Source organism: Lissotriton helveticus, chromosome 7, assembly GCF_964261635.1.
Source record: "Lissotriton helveticus chromosome 7, aLisHel1.1, whole genome shotgun sequence".
Classification (NCBI taxonomy): Eukaryota; Metazoa; Chordata; class Amphibia; order Caudata; family Salamandridae; genus Lissotriton; species Lissotriton helveticus.
In genome coordinates this window covers 403,760,617-403,780,731 of record NC_136068.1, presented here as the reverse complement: position 1 = coordinate 403,780,731, position 20,115 = coordinate 403,760,617, and the positions used below count along the sequence as shown (strand labels likewise).

At 43.4% G+C, this 20,115-nt stretch overlaps 1 protein-coding gene across 2 annotated transcripts in view; it reads right to left on the bottom strand.

The window, feature by feature from the left end:
- Positions 1-1,020: 1,020 nt before the first annotated feature.
- Positions 1,021-20,115, bottom strand: part of LOC144766786 (calcium-binding protein 5-like) — a 244,194-nt gene continuing 225,099 nt past the window's right edge. For both annotated transcript variants that reach the window (XM_078650517.1, XM_078650518.1), the window contains 3 exons: positions 4,438-4,547; positions 4,206-4,353; positions 1,021-2,000 (listed from right to left, as the gene is read on the bottom strand). In XM_078650517.1, coding sequence (XP_078506643.1) covers positions 1,975-2,000; positions 4,206-4,353; positions 4,438-4,547 — 284 coding nt within the window. In that variant the 3' untranslated portion in view covers positions 1,021-1,974. The remainder of the gene's footprint in view (positions 2,001-4,205; positions 4,354-4,437; positions 4,548-20,115) is intronic.

The following is a 20,115-nucleotide window of genomic DNA, read 5'->3' as shown; positions in this document are numbered from 1 at the left end:
TAAGAGATATCTGCAGCTGCTGTAAAGAATATTTATTGAATTCTGTATCCTTCATAACAACTATTGTAAAAATTAACCGTTCCCTGATTCCTACTTCTGTAAGGAGATACGATTGTTCGCCATTGTTAAAACTCTATCGGACCTAGTCACAAACGAATTTTTGTAGTACATAAAGTAGTACTACAGCAGTACTACTCACAGATGACAAAATGCTATTCACAAACCTACCTCAGTCTCTCCAATCTTTTTTTGGCATAGGTCTCTGTTACTGTGGCATGTGTAGTCATACATTGTAGTAGAAATTGTGTGAGGGACAATGGAGATTTACTGGAAAAAGAGGAATACTTACTACTAAATGGAAGGGATTTATGAAAATGTAAGGAAGTGTTTAGGGCAGGGTATTCTAATACAAACACAACTACAAATGAGTAAGACCATTGTTTTCATAAACTACACTTTTAAAGTTATTACACCCTAAAGGTGCCAACACAGGCTCAACCTTACTCCTTGCCAGTCTTGAAGTAAGTCAAGCACCACACATACCAACCACTGGCACAACAACATACTTCCATAGAAAACAATGGAGGCAGGGAAATAAAATAACATCCTAAAAGAGTTACTGGTAAATACATTATTTTGACACGCACACCCACACACACACACACACACACACACATATATATATATACATGTATGTATGTATGTATATATATATATACACACACACACAAATATATCAGTATATATAAAAAGAGATAGTATTATTATTAACTAATTATTTTATGTTCCTGTTCAATAAAAAAGTTAATTAAAAATAAATTAAAATGTTACACTTATTAAAAAATTAAAGAATTAAAATTAATTAAACACATTTTAAAACAAGTGTATGATATATAAAACGAAAATGTTTGGATGGGAGTTTTTGTAATTATCGATTAAAAATTATAATTTCAAATGAAATCAATATATTTACATTAATTATTTAACAAGCATTTAATTTGATGAGTTAATGTTCTGTATGTAACATTTGATTTTATTAGTTCTATTTTAAAAAGACATATTTTAAAAAATATGACATTTATATTTTATATTAAAAATATGTGTAATCAATTTTCTAAAGAATAAAATTACTTCAATAATTTTCCTAATACTTTCCCTTTGAGAGATCTCCGCCACAGTGGCGAAGACCTCCAAGTATGTGAACAAAGTTATTAGTAGGAACTTTACACTGGCAAATCCTGTTATAAGCAGCTTCAGGCATCAATTTCGAGAGAAAAATAGGCTTCAGGCCTTAATTTTGTGAGTAAGTCGAAACCTAGGTGTAAATCTCAGATATAGTGAATAGCCAAAATGTGTAGAGTTACACCTAGGTATTGTAGTAAATATACATATGAGTAACTATACCCATGTATATTTAACTTTGAATTGGCCCGTATGAAACTACTATAGGTTGCATCCTTTACACCTATTTGACTGGATCCACTGGGAGATGGATTCTTCTCTCTCATAAAATACAGAAGGCATTGTAAGGTTAGTTCTTCCCTGCTACAGACTGTTGACTCCCTGTCCGATGAGGCATGCTATTAGACCTGGTGGAACTGATTGGAAGAGTAGTCCATCAGTGGTGTAAACCTTTGTAAGAGGAGTCCTTAACCACTTATCAAGGTAGAATCTATGAAGATGAATCTTTTCTGTTGCTAGAGTGAGCACTTCACTGGGACAATGTACAGGGCGATGTATACAAAACGTTTCCTGATGTTTGTTGGTTAATCCCACAGTCCACTGCTGGAGCTTCCTCTCTGTGCAGATCTTCAAGCCTGGACTTTATCCTGCAAGCTTGATGGCCATGGCTAGGGTTGTGGACAACTTTCATGGCCCCCTCCTTGACTCCTGCCTCTACAGAAGAACACCTCAACACCTCTCTCTCGGGCCATCTTTACTCCCATGTGCCACCTGTGGGGAAGGATCGAGGCTTCAGCGGGACATCATCCTGACAAATTCTGCAAGAGAAACGCAAGACAGGAGTATAAGGAGAAAATAAGGAAGTATGGGGCTGTAGATATCTTTGGTCTGATCAGGAGTTGCCTGGTGCAAGGGCACAGTAATAGTAGGAGTGATATTACCATTATTCTGAGATATTCTTGCCCTTGTTCTGGGCATTTCACGTTTTCACACGGAAATGGGGAATATGATGCAGGAATTGGTGTTTCTGTGCCAGTTCCCACATGTTAGTCTTAATCTTCTGTTGGAATTTCACGTGGGCATATTGTTTGGTTTCTGCAGGCAAAATGCCAGGATCAAACACTCCCACTTGGGGCTTGACATCCTGTTTCAGCCAGTAATATCTGTTACTGCCCAAATAAGGATTATCCACCAGCACATGATCAACTACTTACAACCAAATGTGGCAGAGGAAAGGGTGGCCTGGAAAATATGATTCTCTGTGTATACACACATGACTATTGACAGTCAGTCAACCTTTTCATTCAATCCTACATTTTTATATTTCAAACTGCTTACTCTCACCATCTCTTTCCCACTGTATCTCTCCTTTCCATCGATCTGTGAGTAAGTCATGGAGGTTAGCATCCTGAGCAATAATGCTCAGGATACTAACCTCTATTGTACCATATATTGGTAGACTGCTGTCTACACATCGAGAAACGTCAGGTGGCCGTTTCCTATTATCCTTTGAGTAGTCTAAGAGATGTTCGCTGTGTGACTCTATACGACCTAGTGCAGATTTTACCAAGCCACTATTTTGTTCCTTGTTAGTAAGTCATGTTAAGTGACTGACAGAAGACCATCTCCACCTAGCCATATCTTACTTACAATTATTAGCGGCTCTTATGTGTTTGCTTGCAACTGTTTGGACATATGCTGTATTTGCGTGCTTTACTTTGTATTTCACACTAAATCATTTGTAAATAAGATTACTGTTGAGGAATATTAACATGTTTATTAAAATGTTGAGAGGCAGGACACTCAATCCTGTCCCTTCCTAGCTAATTCTTGCAGTTACTCAGTCGAAGTTGTCTCACAATAAAATGTCTGTGAGAGGAATAAAATGGAAGGATGAGGTTTCAGAGCTGGCCCACTCGTGTACTAAAAGCATAACTGACCTTGGAGTCGGTCACAACTAGCGTTATTAACCAGCCCAGTGGTCAATATTCTATATTAGCAAGCTGCATTAATTCTTTCTAATTGTTGTAACTGACCACTGGGGGGTGCCCTGTGTGTCAGGATTCTTGCAAACCTGAGCATCTCTGATTTCTCATGGTTTACATTGGAAGTTGGACAGTGGGTCTTCTTGGGCTGATGTTTTAGAGCGAACTTATTGGACCAGGCACACAAATGAGATCAGAGGGAAATGTATGTATATAAAAATATGCATTTGTCACCCGTCCTCCCCTGCCAGCCTCGCTCTGTTCTGACATGTGAGTAAAATTCAGGTTCTATTAACTAAGATCTTTGTCACAGCCCTTCTCCGGCTCTATCTCAAGGTATTTCACTGCACAAATAATTCACAAGCAGAAGCATGTGATATGCAAATCCTGCCTGGGAAAAACCTGCATTTTATCCTGAATGATTACATGTAAAATCTTAGTTTAATGCGCTAATCGGAAGCCAGTGCCATTTTGAAGACTGCTAACCTTCAGACCTCGAAATAGGTCTGGACACCCACCTTTCCTCAGTAACACCCCCACCTTCCAGCACCTACTTCCTGTCCCCTGGCTATCTTGCCGGGTTGATGGTGTCATCCACAATAGAGTCACTTTCATTCAATACATTCTTGTTTTTGCAGGGGATGAAGTTCTTAATCTGTAGTCCTGCTCCACAGTGGCCGTCCCTACCCCAAGTACTTGCTTACTGCCCATGCTCTCCACACCTTCCCCTCATCCCCTGAGAGCTAGCCCCAGGCAAACAATCAAACTCTAATGGCAGGCATTTTCTCCCAGTATTAGGGCCGGCCCCTGGCTCGCCTTCGTTTCCCACAGTGCTCACCCCATTAATGTGACTGCCCTTCACCATGCCAATTCTCTCTGATTGGGAGATTCTAGACAAGTCCCTCTCTCCCCATGACATTCCAAGCACAAGTACCTTCTTCCAGTCCCTGCTCGCCAACCCATGTACAGCCTCCCAGTTCCACGATTTGCCACTTCAGCAGTTCCCAGTCCTAGTATCAGCCTCTGCCCTCAAATCACCTTCAAAGTCCACAGTGCCATCACCATTGAGGTCAGCTTCCTTCACCACGTCTTCTATCTCGCTCGTGGTGAGCTTCTCCCCCAGCAGCCGCTGCATGGCCTGCTGCAGCTCATCCAGAGTGATCTCTCCATCCCCGTTGGCATCAAACTGGGGGTAGAGAAGATACAAGACTTATGAGTATGGAGGAGAGACAGACATCTGATCTAGGAGATTGAAGTCAGCCTCACTCACCTCTTTAAAGGCATCCCGTAGCTCCCGCACACCAATCATTCCCGCTGTCTCTTCCAGCAATTTCGGGGTCATCAAATCCACAAAATCTTCAAAGTCCACGCGGCCACCCACTGAAATAAATCAGGACACAGTCTTGGTCAAAGCGTGATAAATATTATCATATTATAGCACATCCAGTTCTCATGTAGCAACTAATATCTGTCCGCATGATACCCATGGCCTTTTGAAGGCCAAACCCTTTCTATACCCTGCCACCAGACTTTCTCCTTTCTTGTTGAGGGTGATCAGCACATCCAGTCATGAAGGCACTCATCCTGCTGTTTGCAACCCCCCTTTATATGAATGCTACTTGCTCCTGGATTTAGGGCCTGACGTAAGGACGGACATTTGTAACCAAAACCCTTACTATATATGGGGCTGCCTTCTCAGCAAAAATTGACCCCCATGGAACATCAGCACCCTTGCTACAAGTGTTACAAAATTCCAATTCACTCTTACAATCATAGGGCACAAGATGATGCCTACAACATCAGGCTTCCTCTTTCCACCAAATCTTCTTCCTCGCTTCTTAATTTCAGAAAATTGTTAAAAACCTACCCCTCTCAGCTAGGCCTTCGCTTCCTGCGTTTCCCCCTCACCCACTCTGTCTATCAGCGCCAGGAAGCTTCGGCGTCAGTGCGCTCTACAAATGGCACCTAAGATAAGATAAGATAAGGCTAATGCTTCGAAAGATGGCTCCAAGCACCTACTTCACAAATTACGGGGGATGGTATATGGATGCAGCCCCCATCTTCAAAGTAGAAAATAAATAGCTACTCTGTTTAAGCAAATAATATTAATGGTATATGAATATATAATTAATTTTCCCTCGTCATCGTCCGTCAAAATCAACCCCCCCGCCCACCGGACCCACCGCTCTTAACTGCACAGGCAGCGGCTGGAACAGGACAACAATGTTTAGCATTTTTACAAAGAAGTGTTTGTAAATTTAGTGAATGCTGTGTAGGTTACTGCTGTGATTTACGAATACCAGTAGCAAGATGTGTGTGCTGCTTACGTCAGGGACGTTTTAAGGCATGGGCAAAGTGAGCGATTGCCCAGGGCTCCTCTCTTCCAGGTGATCCCCTTGAAAAATTGGACTTTCTCTACTTGATCTCTGTCTATTCCCTTTCTGTATCTAAACTTCTCTCCTGCTCTCTGTCTACCTTTACATCTCTGTATATCTATCAAGTGCTATCTCAAAGATTCTTGGGTCCCCTATTTCAACTGTGTTTGTGTGTCAGGTTTTTGAAAGTTTAACATATGATTCAGTTCTGTCCAAGTTGTTATGAACAAGGCTTCCAAAAAAGGTGTTATCCGGAGCCCACAAAATCCTTATGATCACACTGGTTTATTTATTTACCAACGTTTTTATAGAGTGTGGAAGAGGTCTATTTAGAAGCCAGGGTTCTGCCCAATTGCTGAGTTTATAAACGCACACATAGACATTGACTCTCGGATCTAAACAGTGTGGGGTCTGTAACTGGGCAGATTACAAGCAGTTAGGCTACATTTCAAAGTTAACATTTGACATTTCTACTTTGGCAGAAATTAGGGTAATCATGTTGTATTTACATGTATGTAAATTGCCCGATAACCCGGTATTACATCATTGCATCAACAAACAACTCTTGGTAATGCACTTAAGAGGTCCCATGGGGATAATGATTGCTTGTATCAAGTCCTAAACCTGCACTTTCAGGCTGACACAAGTGACTAAAAGAGCAGCAAGTTCATTAGCACCAATACTGACACTACAAGTTCCCATGCAAATGGCGAAAAGTTAGAGTGCCAGGTTGCGTTTCAACAATCAGAAGACTTGATAAATGCATACATGAGCAGGGTACATTCAATATAATACAAGGGTAATATGTAAATCATATAAACCAGGGGTTTCCAACCTTTTCTTTAGTGAGAGCTACTTCTGATCAGTGAAAATCCTTGTGAGCTACTAAAGGCCAAGCAACACGTGCATTGCTACAACACTTTGACACCTCATCAGAGGTAGTAAGCACTATATTATTACAATTACAATTGTTACCAGGCACCCCCACTCCCAGCCTCATTGACTATAAAATTACTAGGCCAGGTTCACAAAGGTAAACGTACACTTTTGTGTAAGTTTATTACTTTTTAGTATTCAAAAAGGTAAACTGAGACCAAAAGTCTACCTTTACTACTTTTCGGTATTTACTAAGGTGATTTACTACTAGTACAGTTAGACTTTTGGTCTAAATTTACCTTTGAGAATTCTGAAAGTATTAAAATTAGCCCTTTCGAGAACCTTCAGTCCCAACAATTGTGTTGTCTTATTTGTTTCCTTTGTGTAAACGCTGCCTGTTAAGATGCTTTTCAGCGATTCTTCAAGAATGGATGGGATGCACAGATTTATTTATCATCTCCACATTCATTCAAATGGCCTACCACATCAACCATCAGGCCCTCAGAGCAGTCATCTCACTCTCAGGTCCTTGCTCTCCATTTTCAACACAAACTTCCTCCTTGTTCAAGTGGACAACAAGGTAACAATGTACTACTTTGACAAGCAAGAAGTAGGCATCAGGTCGAGGATTCTATCTCTGGAGGGCCAGACATTTTGGAAGTGGCTACTGGCTAGGATTCACCAAATCACCACAGTTCATCTCCCAGAAGAGCAAAATGTAGAGATGGACATGCTCAACAGAATTGTTTAGGAGAATCATGAATGGGTCCTAGACGACAACATCTTCTTTTCACTAGGGTTTACCCCATTTAGACCTCTTTACAAATGCCTCAAACACAAAGTTCCCCGACTTCGCCTGTAGGTACTGCCAACCAGGTTTAAAGGGAAGTACCCTTTTGACAGACAGTAAGGGAAATTTCTTTATGAGCTTCCTCAGATACCTCTGATTTGGCAGTCATTGTCAAACTGATGTTTTACAAGATCCTCATCACCCCAGAACAACAGCTGAGACACTTTGTCACCTGTCAAAGCATTAACACAGAGCAGACTGTCCTTCACACCAGATCTTCTTCACAAGTTCAAGTGTCAGATTCTGCATCCCAGCCTACCACTGTTGTGCTTGGCAGCCTGGCGTCATATCCTTGCGAATTGATGAGGTTCTGCATTTGCTGTAGTCAGAGACACATCAACACAATTAAATGCTGGGAATAAGCTTTACTGCCTCACCTGCTCTATTTGACCAAGTCAGGGCTATAGTTTTCCAGTCATAAAGGCACATCCTACAGCCATTATGACTTACAGAATATGTTCTTTACAAACCTATTCCTTTAAAATTCCAGTAGTTAGGATTTCCTATAGGGAATTAAGATTATGTTTCCCCTGATCCCCCAAGTCAGGAAACAGTCCCCTTCCTAGAAATGAAATATTATCCTCTGCAAACTCACAAGTTCTCCTTTTGACCTAATACGTAAAGCTTCCCTTCAATATATTTAATTGAAAGCTGCTTTCCTATTTGAAGTCACATCTGCATGCAGAGTTAGTGAGATCCTTATCCTAAGGAACATTCAAAAACCTAAGCAATTGTTTATGAAATATGGGTTTATTCATACAGGTCTGTCCACTTTCAAACACTCTTTTTCCTGATGGGTTGTGTCATGTGTCTTACTCTATTATCAGAAGGTCAACAAGGCATTGAAAGTTAGACCTAACACTCATTCCACAAGAGATGGAGCTGCTACTACTGGTTTTCTAAGACACACCTTTAGCAGAAATTTGCAAGGCAACCAGGAGGTCAGTCTGTACTTTCACAAGACACCACTGTCTCCAATTGGACTCTACAGGTGGTTCACAATTGGATCAAGCTTCCTTTAGACATTTTTTCAATAAAAATAACATTTTTTTCTGTGTTGCTCCTCTTCCACCACATTTCATGGGATGTGCTTGCTACTCTCTCGCTGTTCATTGTATCAATGGAAATCCCCTGAAATAGAAAGAAACATTGCTTACCAATAACCTACCTCTTGGACAGGATCCTAAGTCTCCCTACAAAAGAACTCGAACAACTAAATGGTTGGCAAGTGTTCAGTTTACTTATGCGCAACATTTGCCTATATTCAGGGTACTTATGTGGGACACTTTGAGTGACTCTTTACAGAGAGAAGAAAAAAACAGGCATGTTCATGTATATAACTAAATATCAGAAGTTATCCCTTCTGTGGTCTGAAATGGCCTAGAAACTGCATTAAAACATGATATGGGCACCTAACAGCTATTGTACCTCAGTGTTCTTCCCTTTGCATATCTCTGGCCCTGTGTTCGTAAGAAGATTTTAGACCAGGATTCTGAGTAGTAGACCTATCAAGTCGAAAATAAACCCACACATCCAAAAACATTTGTAGATGGGGACCATTTTCCAGTTTGGTGTTCTCATGTAGTCTGCACCTTGAGCTACACACGCTTGTCAAAGGCGAGTCAGGGAACTTAAAGGGGTCATGTTTTGCTGCTGCCAGTGGTCAGGCCTGGTGCCTTGCCTAGAGATGAGTGGTAACAGAAAACTCCCACCCTAAGAGCGTGCTCCAAATCCAGAGGATACTCCATCTGTTTCACCCCTGGACACATACAATCCCTAATTCCAAGAAAATATTGACTCACCTCCAAACCAGGCCAAAGCTGCTGAGTCAGAAGGAACGTTGTGAGGTTCTAGCCACCCTTTTCTGGTTGTGACATACCTAACAACTAAAAAAACTCCTAATACTCTTAGTAACCTTTCTCCATCATTTCCCCTCTCCATCTTTCACTGTCCAACACATTCCTCCCTCTTATCCGTTGTTGCCTTCTTTCCTCTTCCACTCCTCACATTCTTCCCTTCGGCCTCTTGCTTCCACATTTTAATTTCCATCATTCCACCCACTTGATCTTTCTGCTTACCATCTTCTAGTCTTTCCTCATTCCCCCTCTTTCCCCTTTCCGTCCTGTCTACCTTTCCATCCCTTCCTTCTCTAGCTCCCCTTTTCTTCCTCTTTTCTTTCCTTTCTTCTCTCCCTCCTACTGCCTCACCCTCTCTCTGATAGCCTGGTGTGTTTCTCTCCTTTCTTGTGACTCTATTTTCTCTACTCTGTCTCATTCCATTGCACCCAACCCTATCCTGATTTTGTATTTTTCTCCCCTTCCCTCACACTATCTTTTTCACTATTCTCCCTTTTCCTCTTGGAATTTCCTATTCAACCTGCCTTCCTTCCTTTGTCTCTCCCTTTTTTATCCTTCTTTCCTAAAATATCCTTCTACTTTGTCTCTCATCTCTCATTTCACTTCCCTCTGAGTCTCTCTCTTACCTTTCCACCCCTCTCTCATTTGTTTTTTCTTTCCCTATTTTTCTTCCTCTCATCCCCACTATCTCATCTTCCTCTTTGACTCTTTCTCCTGGTCATTCAATCAAAGTTCTTTATTCGGCTATTAAAAACTTAATAACCATGAAAGTGCAGATAAAATCACAATCAAAAAACAATTTAGCAAATGCACACCATCTCAAAGATACAATAATATTGGTAGTCCATACACTTGTTATCATAAGTCCATAAACAATTTATTTTTCATTTATTTTTTTATTTTTTATTTATTTTATGGAGTTTGTAGAGCGCGCAGCTACCCCCTAGGGGGTGTCCCGGCGCTAAAATCCAGGGGTACCCAAGTGAAAAGGGGAAGAGAAAAAGAAGGAGATGAAGGGGAAACTAGAGTCCGGAGAAAAGCCAGGTTTTAAGTTTGGCTCGGAAGATGGTTTCAGAGGGACAAAACCTCAGCTCAAGCGGAAGGGAATTCCAGAGTCTGGCAGCAATGACACCGAAACCTCTGCCACCGGTTCTGGACAGTCTGAAACGGGGCGAGATCAGGAGGCGGAGGTCATTGGATCTCAAGGATCTGGTGGAGCGGGATATCGAGACCCGATTTTGCAGGTAAGTAGGACCGAGGTTGTTGACGGCTCGATAGGTAAGAGTGAGGACCTTAAACTGGATGCGGCTAGCCACAGGGAGCCAGTGGAGTTTCCTCCGGTATGCAGAGACAGATTGACGGTACGGGATATTACCGATCAGTCTGGCTGCAGCATTCTGGACGATCTGCAGCCGACCAATCAGGTACTGGGGGGCCCCTGCATAGAGGCTATTGGCATAGTCCAGGTGGGACGTGATAAGGGCCTGGGTAACTGAGCGGCGGGAATCCATGGGGAGGTACGGAAGGATCTTTCTTATCATGCGTAGTTTCATGAAGCAGGCGGAAGTAACTTTGTTGATCTGAGTTTTACATGACAAGGAGTCATCAAATTGGAAGCCAAGGTTCCGTGCCGAGTGAACCGGGGATGGGGCAGGATCAAGAGCCGTAGGCCACCACCAAGAAGAGGGGATAGAGGTTTTCTGATTAAAAAACAGAACCTCTGTTTTGTCTGCGTTCAATCTAAGGTGGTTCGTAGTCATCCAGCCACTGATGTTAAGGAGGCATTGGCGGAAGTTGAGAAATGCGGAGTCCGAGTGGTCCCGAAAGGAAAACACCAGCTGTGTGTCGTCAGCGTAAGAGACCACCCTGACTCCGTAAGATTCCACCACGTCCGCCAATTCCAGAAATGATTCCGCTCCAGTTAAAAATAATTCATCCTGATTCATAGCACCATTATTTTGCATAATTTAAGAGCATTTTTTTAAAATGAGGAAATAAATACGACAGTTAAAATATTATCCAATTGCTGTACAGCTAAAAAGGCAGGGCGACAACGATTGACAGACATGATCTTCAGTAGGGGAATAACTAATCTGCGTCTAGAATTTATATAAAATTTACAAAAGAAAAGAATATGCATATCTGATTGCTCTGATAAATCGTCACAAGGGCATTTTGTCAATTGTTTTGACCAATCATTCATTTTGTGGAAACTAAATAAGCGAAACAATAAGTTGAATCTGAAACGGGTTAATAAAAACCTCTCATGTTCGCTCAATGTAAGCTTTATATATGGCTGCATTTTACTTGAAATCACCGTTTGTTCATGAGCAACCACAGTTATCTTTTTTAGCTCTTTTAATGCTCTACGGTCATGGAGGAATACCATACACATTTTCTCCAAAGTTTTCCTTGAAATATTATGTAAAGATGATGGATCATATAAATAATGGACAATTTCTAAATCCACAAAAAATTGCTTCACGTACGACAACCAGCACATTTTGTCCTTTTCTAGGCCTAACACATTATTCAGAATGAGACGGTTAAGCACGCATTCGTCAGTTGTCCAAACTCTATGCCATAACAGTATTGGAGCTGTCTTTATGATGTCTTCTAAATATGGCTCCCCAAGTTCTGTATGGCAGGCGTACGTAGAGGCATCTCCTCTTCCTCTTTGTCTCTTTCTCCTGGTCATTCGCTCATCCTTCTTTTTTATCTCCCCTTCTAAGCAGTCTCCCACTTCCCTGTGTGCCCTGCCAAGTACGCTCAAGCAACTCAAGCAAGTACCAGATGTTATTATTAGGATAACTGTATAGAGCTTAGTATTAGTTGATTACAGATTTGCTTTATCAAGGAAAGTTATGTAGCGTGGAAAACAGTTAACAAACAAAAAAAATTATTACCGGTCTGTAGTGTCCTCCCAAGCCTGGGTACCAACTAATGACTGCGCCACACACAGAGCTTAGTATAGAACGTCTATAATCTTCAGCATGTAACTGCGAACTCAACAGTCTAAACCTGCATTCACTTCACTACTTTCTAACACTAGTTCTACGGTGTCCATCAGGAGCCAAAAGGGTTCCGTCATTACTAACTCACATGACACTAAGTGACTGGTGATCCTGACTATGAAGTAAAGAGGGCGACTCTACTCCTGCAGTATCGGGAAACAGCGGACAAGGAAATTCTATACATGGGTAAATATCACAATGCTAGAGTCTATGGAGAAGGGGATCGTCCCGGTAGAATCGTAGCGCAAATGCTTCGACCTCCATACGCGAGGGCATTTGATACAGAATTAAAATCAGATGAAGGTCACACGCTAATGGACCCCCTGTTGATACAGGAGGAATTCCTACCCTATTACAAAACACTCTACACTACCAGGCTGGGGGCTGACCGCTCGGGGCAGGAAGAATACCTATCAGAAATAGCTCTAGTTTATCTAGAAAAATGTATGCAATATTTTTTAGTAGAACCTATAACTACAGATAGCATAGGCGAGGCCATTGATGCATTGAACACGTCGACAGCCCCTGGGTTAGATGGCTTCACACCCGAATTTTACAAAGCATACAAGGACTTATTGATTCCGCACTTATTAGATGTTTACGCAGAGGCCCTGGAATATCAGCAGCTCCCCCCTACTGAGAGAGGCTGTAATAATATTGCTCCCAAAAACCGACAAAGATCCCCTCCAATGTGGCTCTTATAGACCACTGTCACTACTAAATTTAGATTTGAAAATCCTAGCAAAAGCATTGGCGTGTCGCCTCTACCTTCTCATGGAATCTATCATTTCCCCTGCCCAATCGGGATTCGTTCCACACCGGTCCACTGCTTTCACCCTTCGAACCTTGTTTAACACCCTACACAGATTAGACCCGGGGACGCCTGCAGCAGCGATTTTGTTAGATACAGAGAACGTTTTTGATTCTCTAGAATGGCCCTTTTTCCTCTCCGTGATGCAGCGCATGGGTATGCGCCAGGGCTTTAGAGCGATCACGGCCCTGCTATACACATGTCCTAAAGCCAGGCTCCGCCTAAACGGAACACTCTCTTCCCCTTTCGATCTATCTCGTGGAACACGCCAGGGCTGCCCCCTTTCCCCATTATTGTTTATCTTAGCAATGGACCCACTGATACATAGAGGCTTAGTATTTAGAACAGGCCACTTATTGGTTTCATTATATGCACAGACGACACAATTCTATATGTTTATGATCCCCAAACGAATCTCGACCCACTACTTATAGAGATCCTTAGATTTGGCAGCTTTTCCAGCCTACAAATTAATTGGAATAAGTCGATAGTCTTCCCACTCACTGCAGGCACGTCCCAGTGGGCCTCGGAATTCCCTTTAGATTGGTGCGCTGACTCCATAAAATACTTAGGAGTACACATACATCGAGACACTGAGCAGGTAGCGCGCCGCAATTACGGGGTGGCGATCTCCCAACTAGAGACGCGAATCGACTCCTGGCTTAAACTTCCACTATCCATGGCAGGACGCGTTGCTCTGATAAAAATGGTGGTTCTCCCCAAATTTCTGTATTTATTCCAAAATATCACAATCCCCTAACTAATACATTTTTCGACGCTCTGCGGTCAAGTTGGTGTGGGGAGGCAGGACGCCCAGGGTGCAATAGAGGGTGATGACGCTTCCTTTTTGCACTTATACTATCTGACTGCACAGGCCAGCTTTGCACATGCCTGGTATCACCCCGATGCCAGAATTACCTATCTTCGCCCTGAATCTGACTTTGTTCTCCCCAATGTGCTTGTCTCGGTTCTACCCTTGGGCATCCCCCGAGATCCCACAATTATACGGACTGTATACACCATCAGCTGGGCATGGTTAAAGCTCAGTAGGGTCAGCCACATGAATACTTTGTATTCTTCCTCCCTCCCCCTACCGAATGCTCAATTATTACCCATCACTGCCGAAAAACGAGTCCACCAGACATGTACCAAATTTAATTTTCACACACTGGGAGATCTTTTTCCCGCCGGTCATATCTTTGATCTAGAGGAGATGCCTGAGCTTTCAGAGGCTACATTTATGGACAGGTTTATACTGGCCAGACTTTGATTAGCACTGCATGACAAATTCCCAGAGTATCCCCTGGAACCACCTTCCTTTCCCCTCTTAACATTGGTGATAACCAGCGAAAAGGGACTGCACCTCATATCACAGCTTTATAGGGCCTGCTCCGCTGTGATGACACTGGACGACACGAGGGTCCGCTCTGCTTGGGAGTCTGATCTGGGCACTTCAATTACTGACGAGCAATGGTTGACATGCTGTAGAGTTACTGGGACGGTGTCATTAAATAGCAAGCACAGGCTTCTGCATTTTAAATTCCTACGCAGACTCTATTTCACACCCGCTAGGACACATAAGATAGACCCCTCCAGAACGCTCATACGTCAGCGCTGCCAAGCACCTCATGCTGACTTCGCACATATGGCCTGGGGCTGCCCAGGAATCCACGATTTTTGGATGGATGTTCACAAACTCCTCAGTACAATGATACATATCCCGTTGGAACTATTTGCCTGAGATAGCGTTATTATGGTACGTGGTGCAAATCCCTTTAAAGGTTCATAAATTCGCCGCGATCTCACTACTTTTAGCTAAAAGAGAAGTTGCAATAGTTTGGCGTGGCAAGAGAGCTCCAACGACGAAGGGATGGCTTCAAAGCATGGCGACCTGCACAACAAAAAGTGATATGTATGCCAATACCGTTCCGGTGTCTTCTAGACCCAGAGATATTTGGGGCCCACTCCGCACTTTTCTGGCTGCAAAGCAACAACTTTCCACGACTCAACAAGGACAGGGAAAAGAGCCAACTGGTGTGGGTTGATAGGGGTATTACATGTGTACATTTGTTGTTGAACTGTGTCAATGTCGTTCTAAACTGTATTACACTGATGATTATATTGAACTGTCGAGGTCGAACCGTGCAAACTGCTTTGTGGATTGTTATGTTATCTTAATTGTTAGACATCCCCTGCTCCTACAGGCGCTCTTTACGTCATCTGTTTTTAAAGTCCAAAACCTGACAAGATGCCCGGCTGGTTCCCTTTTTGGGCAAATTGGACTTACTGACTTAGCAACAGGTCGGTTTTTCCCTTATTATTTAAAATCGATTATTTTACCTTTTAAGCAGTCATGTATGCGTTTTTTGCACTGTTTGTTTTTAATATTTCGTATTGCTGTGTTTTAAAGAGATTTGTGTAAAGAATCTACCAAATCCATACTAATATTATAAAGAGACAGCCCAAACCTTTGAGGTGGGTAATCTCAGTAACCACAGCACCAATCACAACACCCAGTACAGCATTGGAAAGGGCAGTTGCAGCAGAAGGACATAGGCTATGCAGAAGCCCACCATATACATTTAAAAGGTAAGAGAACCGTGCCAGCAAAGTAGTCCCTTGTGGGAGTGTCTGCGTTGTGCTGTGGGCGTGTACTGGGGGCGTGACAAACGCTGGGGGCATGTGCTACATTCCACCCTTCATGCCATGTGGGTCGTACATACAAAATAATCATATCGTCTGCTGTGGGCGTCTGCTGGGGGCGTGACAAACACTGTGGGCGTGTGCTACGTTCCGCCATTCATGCCATGTGGGTCGTACATACAAAGTAATCATATCGGAAAAATAATACAAGGCTCACATTCGCAGCTTGCGCTGGGCCTCAAGCAAGACCACACGCGAATGAGCGTGTCTGCAGGGAAAATTATTGCAGCGTATCCGGCGCACTGTTACTCAACTGTGTGCATACATTAATTTACACACAGCGACCAAAAAATGAACGGGAGCAAGAGCGTTCAATGGGTGTCTGCGTTCAGCTGGAGGCGCGCCAATTACGCAATTGCGCCGCATCAATGGGCGTCACAAACGACAGTGGGCATGGCAATTGCGGATTGCATGGGAGCATGGGGCGTACAGAATGTGCGCAGCAATCGGCAGCCACCAATCGCCACACATTCTAAAAATAGGATACCAATCGCGCACCTGGGCATATGCCTTCAATGGGCGTCTGCATTTACCTGGAGGCGTGGTAAGTAACCGTTCGCTCGACTCCCTTGGGGGACTGCCCGTTGTCTCACACATACTGGGGACGAATGCAGTGTGTGCCTTGGCCTGGGTTCATCTCAAAGGGCCGAATGTAGTGTGTGCCTTGGACTGGGTGCGTCTGAAAGGGCCGAATGCAGTGTGGGCCTTGCCCTGGGTGCGTATCAAAAACACTCAGGCCGAAGACCGTCGGTGAGGGTCCTAAACAAATAATAAGAGCGGGGAAAAACTTTCAAGCCTCACACAATTCTAATTGTTATACGTTCGCCGCTGGGCCTCAAGCGGGGGCACACGCGACTGAGCGTGTCTGCGGGGACAATTACTGCAGCCTCTCCTGCGCGCTGTCACTCATCTCTCTCATTAAATAAAAATTCACGCAGTGCATTATCCTCAAGAATTCCTAAACTCCCTTAACCCTTCCGGACTTCCACCTCCTTTACTACAACTTAAAGTAGGAATACCTATCATGTTATTACGAAACCTACATCCACCCAATCTATGCAATGGTACGCGCCTACAGGTCAAAACTCTTTTGCCATATATCATTACAGCAACAATTCTCTCAGGCCCAGCTGCTGGACAGTTAGCTCACATTCCACGCATACCCATGATACCTACTGATCTGCCATTTCAATTTAAACGCTTACAGTTCCCTATTAACATTGCATTTGCATCCACCATTAACAAATCTCAAGGTCAAACGTACAAAGTCATAGGCACTGACTTACGAGAAGACTGCTTCACTCATGGACAGTTATATGTCGCACTCTCTAGGTCCGGCAATGTTCAAAACCAATTTATTCTCCGTCCAGATTCAAATGAAACAAAAAATGTTGTCTACCGCGAGATTTTAAAATAAATTGCCCTTGCCAAATACACACATTGCACACATTCTATTTCATACCCGGACAACGTCGGGGCGGGCTGCTATTAACTGAATAAAAAGACGTGCTTGACTAGGAGGGAGGGTGGTCTCAGGGAATGTGACCTCCCACAATATCAAGACATGGAAGATCCACATTCAATGACTGGGATGCAACAGCAGATTGCATCATAATTTGTAATAGGAAGATCAATCTCCAGGAACGTTATTGCCTTTGTGTGAGGGGGATTCCCTCCAAGGGAAAACCATGTATCCCACAGGGTAATTCATGATCAGTGTTGGGATCATAACAAACGCACAACCCACACCCTGGTAAAAGGGTAGCCTTTGGAAATGAAAGAAGAAGAAAAGTACATTTTGGCTATATAGTGAAAAATCTGGGCAGTTGGAATCCACCACACACAACTCTGCCTTTCAATAAATCCATCCTTTGGATTTTTACATTTTAGGGATCAATCGACAATGAAAAAGGATTTTTCTGTCATTTACTGCCCTTAATCTTCTCCATCTAAATGAGATGCCAAGTGCTCTCACCTTGATTTATATTTCTCATAATTCCTTATCATGCCCCTTCCCTTCTTTTACTTTCCTTTGGCATCCACAGTAAATTTTGTCATGTCACCTTTCCCTTTTCAAAACTCCTTTTACAGGCATGCACCCAGTGATCCCTCAGAGGAGTTACTGGGGTATATGAAGTTTGATTTGGACAGTCAAGGATGGAGCACGGCGATAGGTGAGAGAGAGCGCTGTAGAGCAATGACAGAAAAGGATTTTTGGTGCCTGCAACTGTCAATCAATCAATCAATCAATACATTTGTAAAGCGCACTACTCACACGTGAGGGTCTCAAGGCGCTGGGGGGTGTGGTTCTGTAAATTCTGGATTCGTAATCGTTATGGACTCGAGAATCAAAACCTCGTCGAAGTATGACGAATTTGGTATCAAAAGACCGAGAATGACGAGCACAACATGTTCATATATTTTCAGCACATTCGAGTGACGATTTCACCTCGAAATCGTCATTTGCGTTCAGAACCCTTGGCTTCCATTTTATATACTGCAGACATCTTGTGTGTTGCCCTTTACACAGGCCTTAATCCAGCTGAATTCAATTCTACAAGGACACATACTCCTTAATCGACTTTTCGTTGACCTATACAAGTTGGAACCATTGCCCCAGGCCGAACTCGTTAGGTCAGTTCCCCTCCCAGTGGCCGAACAAGATAACATCAAAGCTCAACCAGCCATAAAACCATTTCAGCACGCACACCTGCCGTATCTCACTCACATCTGTCTCCACTCCTTTTCCTTCATTTTCTTTATGATGGGGAGGTGCCCGGTTTTATTAGGGGTCCACCGATATCTGATGAAATGTTGGGCCCTACCGAGTGATTTGTTGTAGGCAGCACAAAGTGAAATATGGACATGTCATCATGACTCTGCTTTTTCTTTGTATTAGAAATATGTTAACGATTTACTTTACAACCAAGAATGTTTGCCTGAAGCTTAAAATTGTGTATAAGAAGAGAAGCCTGATTTTGTAAATGCGAGCAGTCTCCTGAGAATATACTCCCCGTGTGTTGTACTTCTGGGACACTTGTTACCTTGGTTGCAGCCAATAAAATCGATCCTTGACTTCACCTAGAAGACTCTGAGTTTCTGTAGGTCTGAATCAGGAAGAACTCGAGGTCTCCGGGTGTGTCCCCTGGCACCGCTGGGTTACCGGTTCTTTACCGGTTCTTAAGAAAACCCATTACCTCAATTGGCGCCCAACGTGGGGCGATTCCAGTGGTACCAGCCCAGCCAGAGGTTCGTGAGGAGCTTCGTGTGGAAATTCCGGAGGACGGCCAACCACTTCAACGACCCCTGCATGTCGACGTGGTCCGAAGGTCTTTGCTGCGAGGTTCCCCGCTTCCCGACGGCTACGAAGGACTGCTGCCCTGGCTATCGCCCTGATTTGGACCCTTGAAGTTTGGTAGAGCGAAACACTGAGACGAGCCTTCTGGTGAAGTCATCGATATTTCAGTTAAGTATAAGTGGAGCGTCTCCCAGTCTTTAGTGGTTCTTAAGTTTTGGGTATCCTTTGGGATAGTTTTGTTGGTACTTGCAAGCACCAAAACCGGAGGACTTGTGTATTCACAAGAACCATCGTAATCGATAATCCTTCGAAGTTTGGAACTAGACTAGAGAGAGAAGATGCCTAGTCTTAGACTTGGAAATTTGTTTTGTCTTGGTGGTAATAATAGGGACTCCCGATTGGAGGACTCATGTCCGGTTCCTCCAGTTGGAACTCCGACTTACGAGCTATATGTGAAACATGGGGTAGGCCCCATCACCTACAACGAAGTATGGATTAAATACACCAGCAAAGATGGTGTTCTAAAATGGCCCCAATATTGTAGCTTTGATACCGAAATCTTAGACAACCTTGAAGTAAAACTGTTTAAAAAGAAAGCCCGGCCGGCGATGTTTGACTCTTTCCGCCTATGGCGTAAAGAAGCCAAACAAAAGGAAATCAAATTAGCTAAGAAAAATAAGAGAGAAGGGGGACTTTCAGTAATGCAAGCTGCTATGCAGTTTAAAGACAATGAAGAAGAGCAGATGAATGAGCAGTTGCACAGGCAACGTAAAATGGCAGTAGATAAATGCTATCCAGTTTTGCCGTCTCTTCAGCAAGAGGCAGCCAAAGAGCAAGAAAAAGACCCATTAATGTCACATTTGCTAAATTCACCCCCCCCCTATGCGCAGAATGCCACGGCACCCCCGCAACCTTTAGTTGCGCAAACTCCACCTCCTGCTCCTCCACAGCACCCACCAGCTGTTCTTCAGCTGGCTCCTACTCCTTTGGTGCAGCCTCCTCCAGGCCCACCGACCACCTCTGTTTCACCTGTGTTTTCTACGATTTTGCCTACTGTATTTTTCACGTCTCCTAATGCTCCCTCTACGATTTTGCCTAGTGCCCCCTCTATTTCCCCTGATACCTCTTCTGCTATCTCTGCCCCTGCCTTATCTCACCCCGTCTT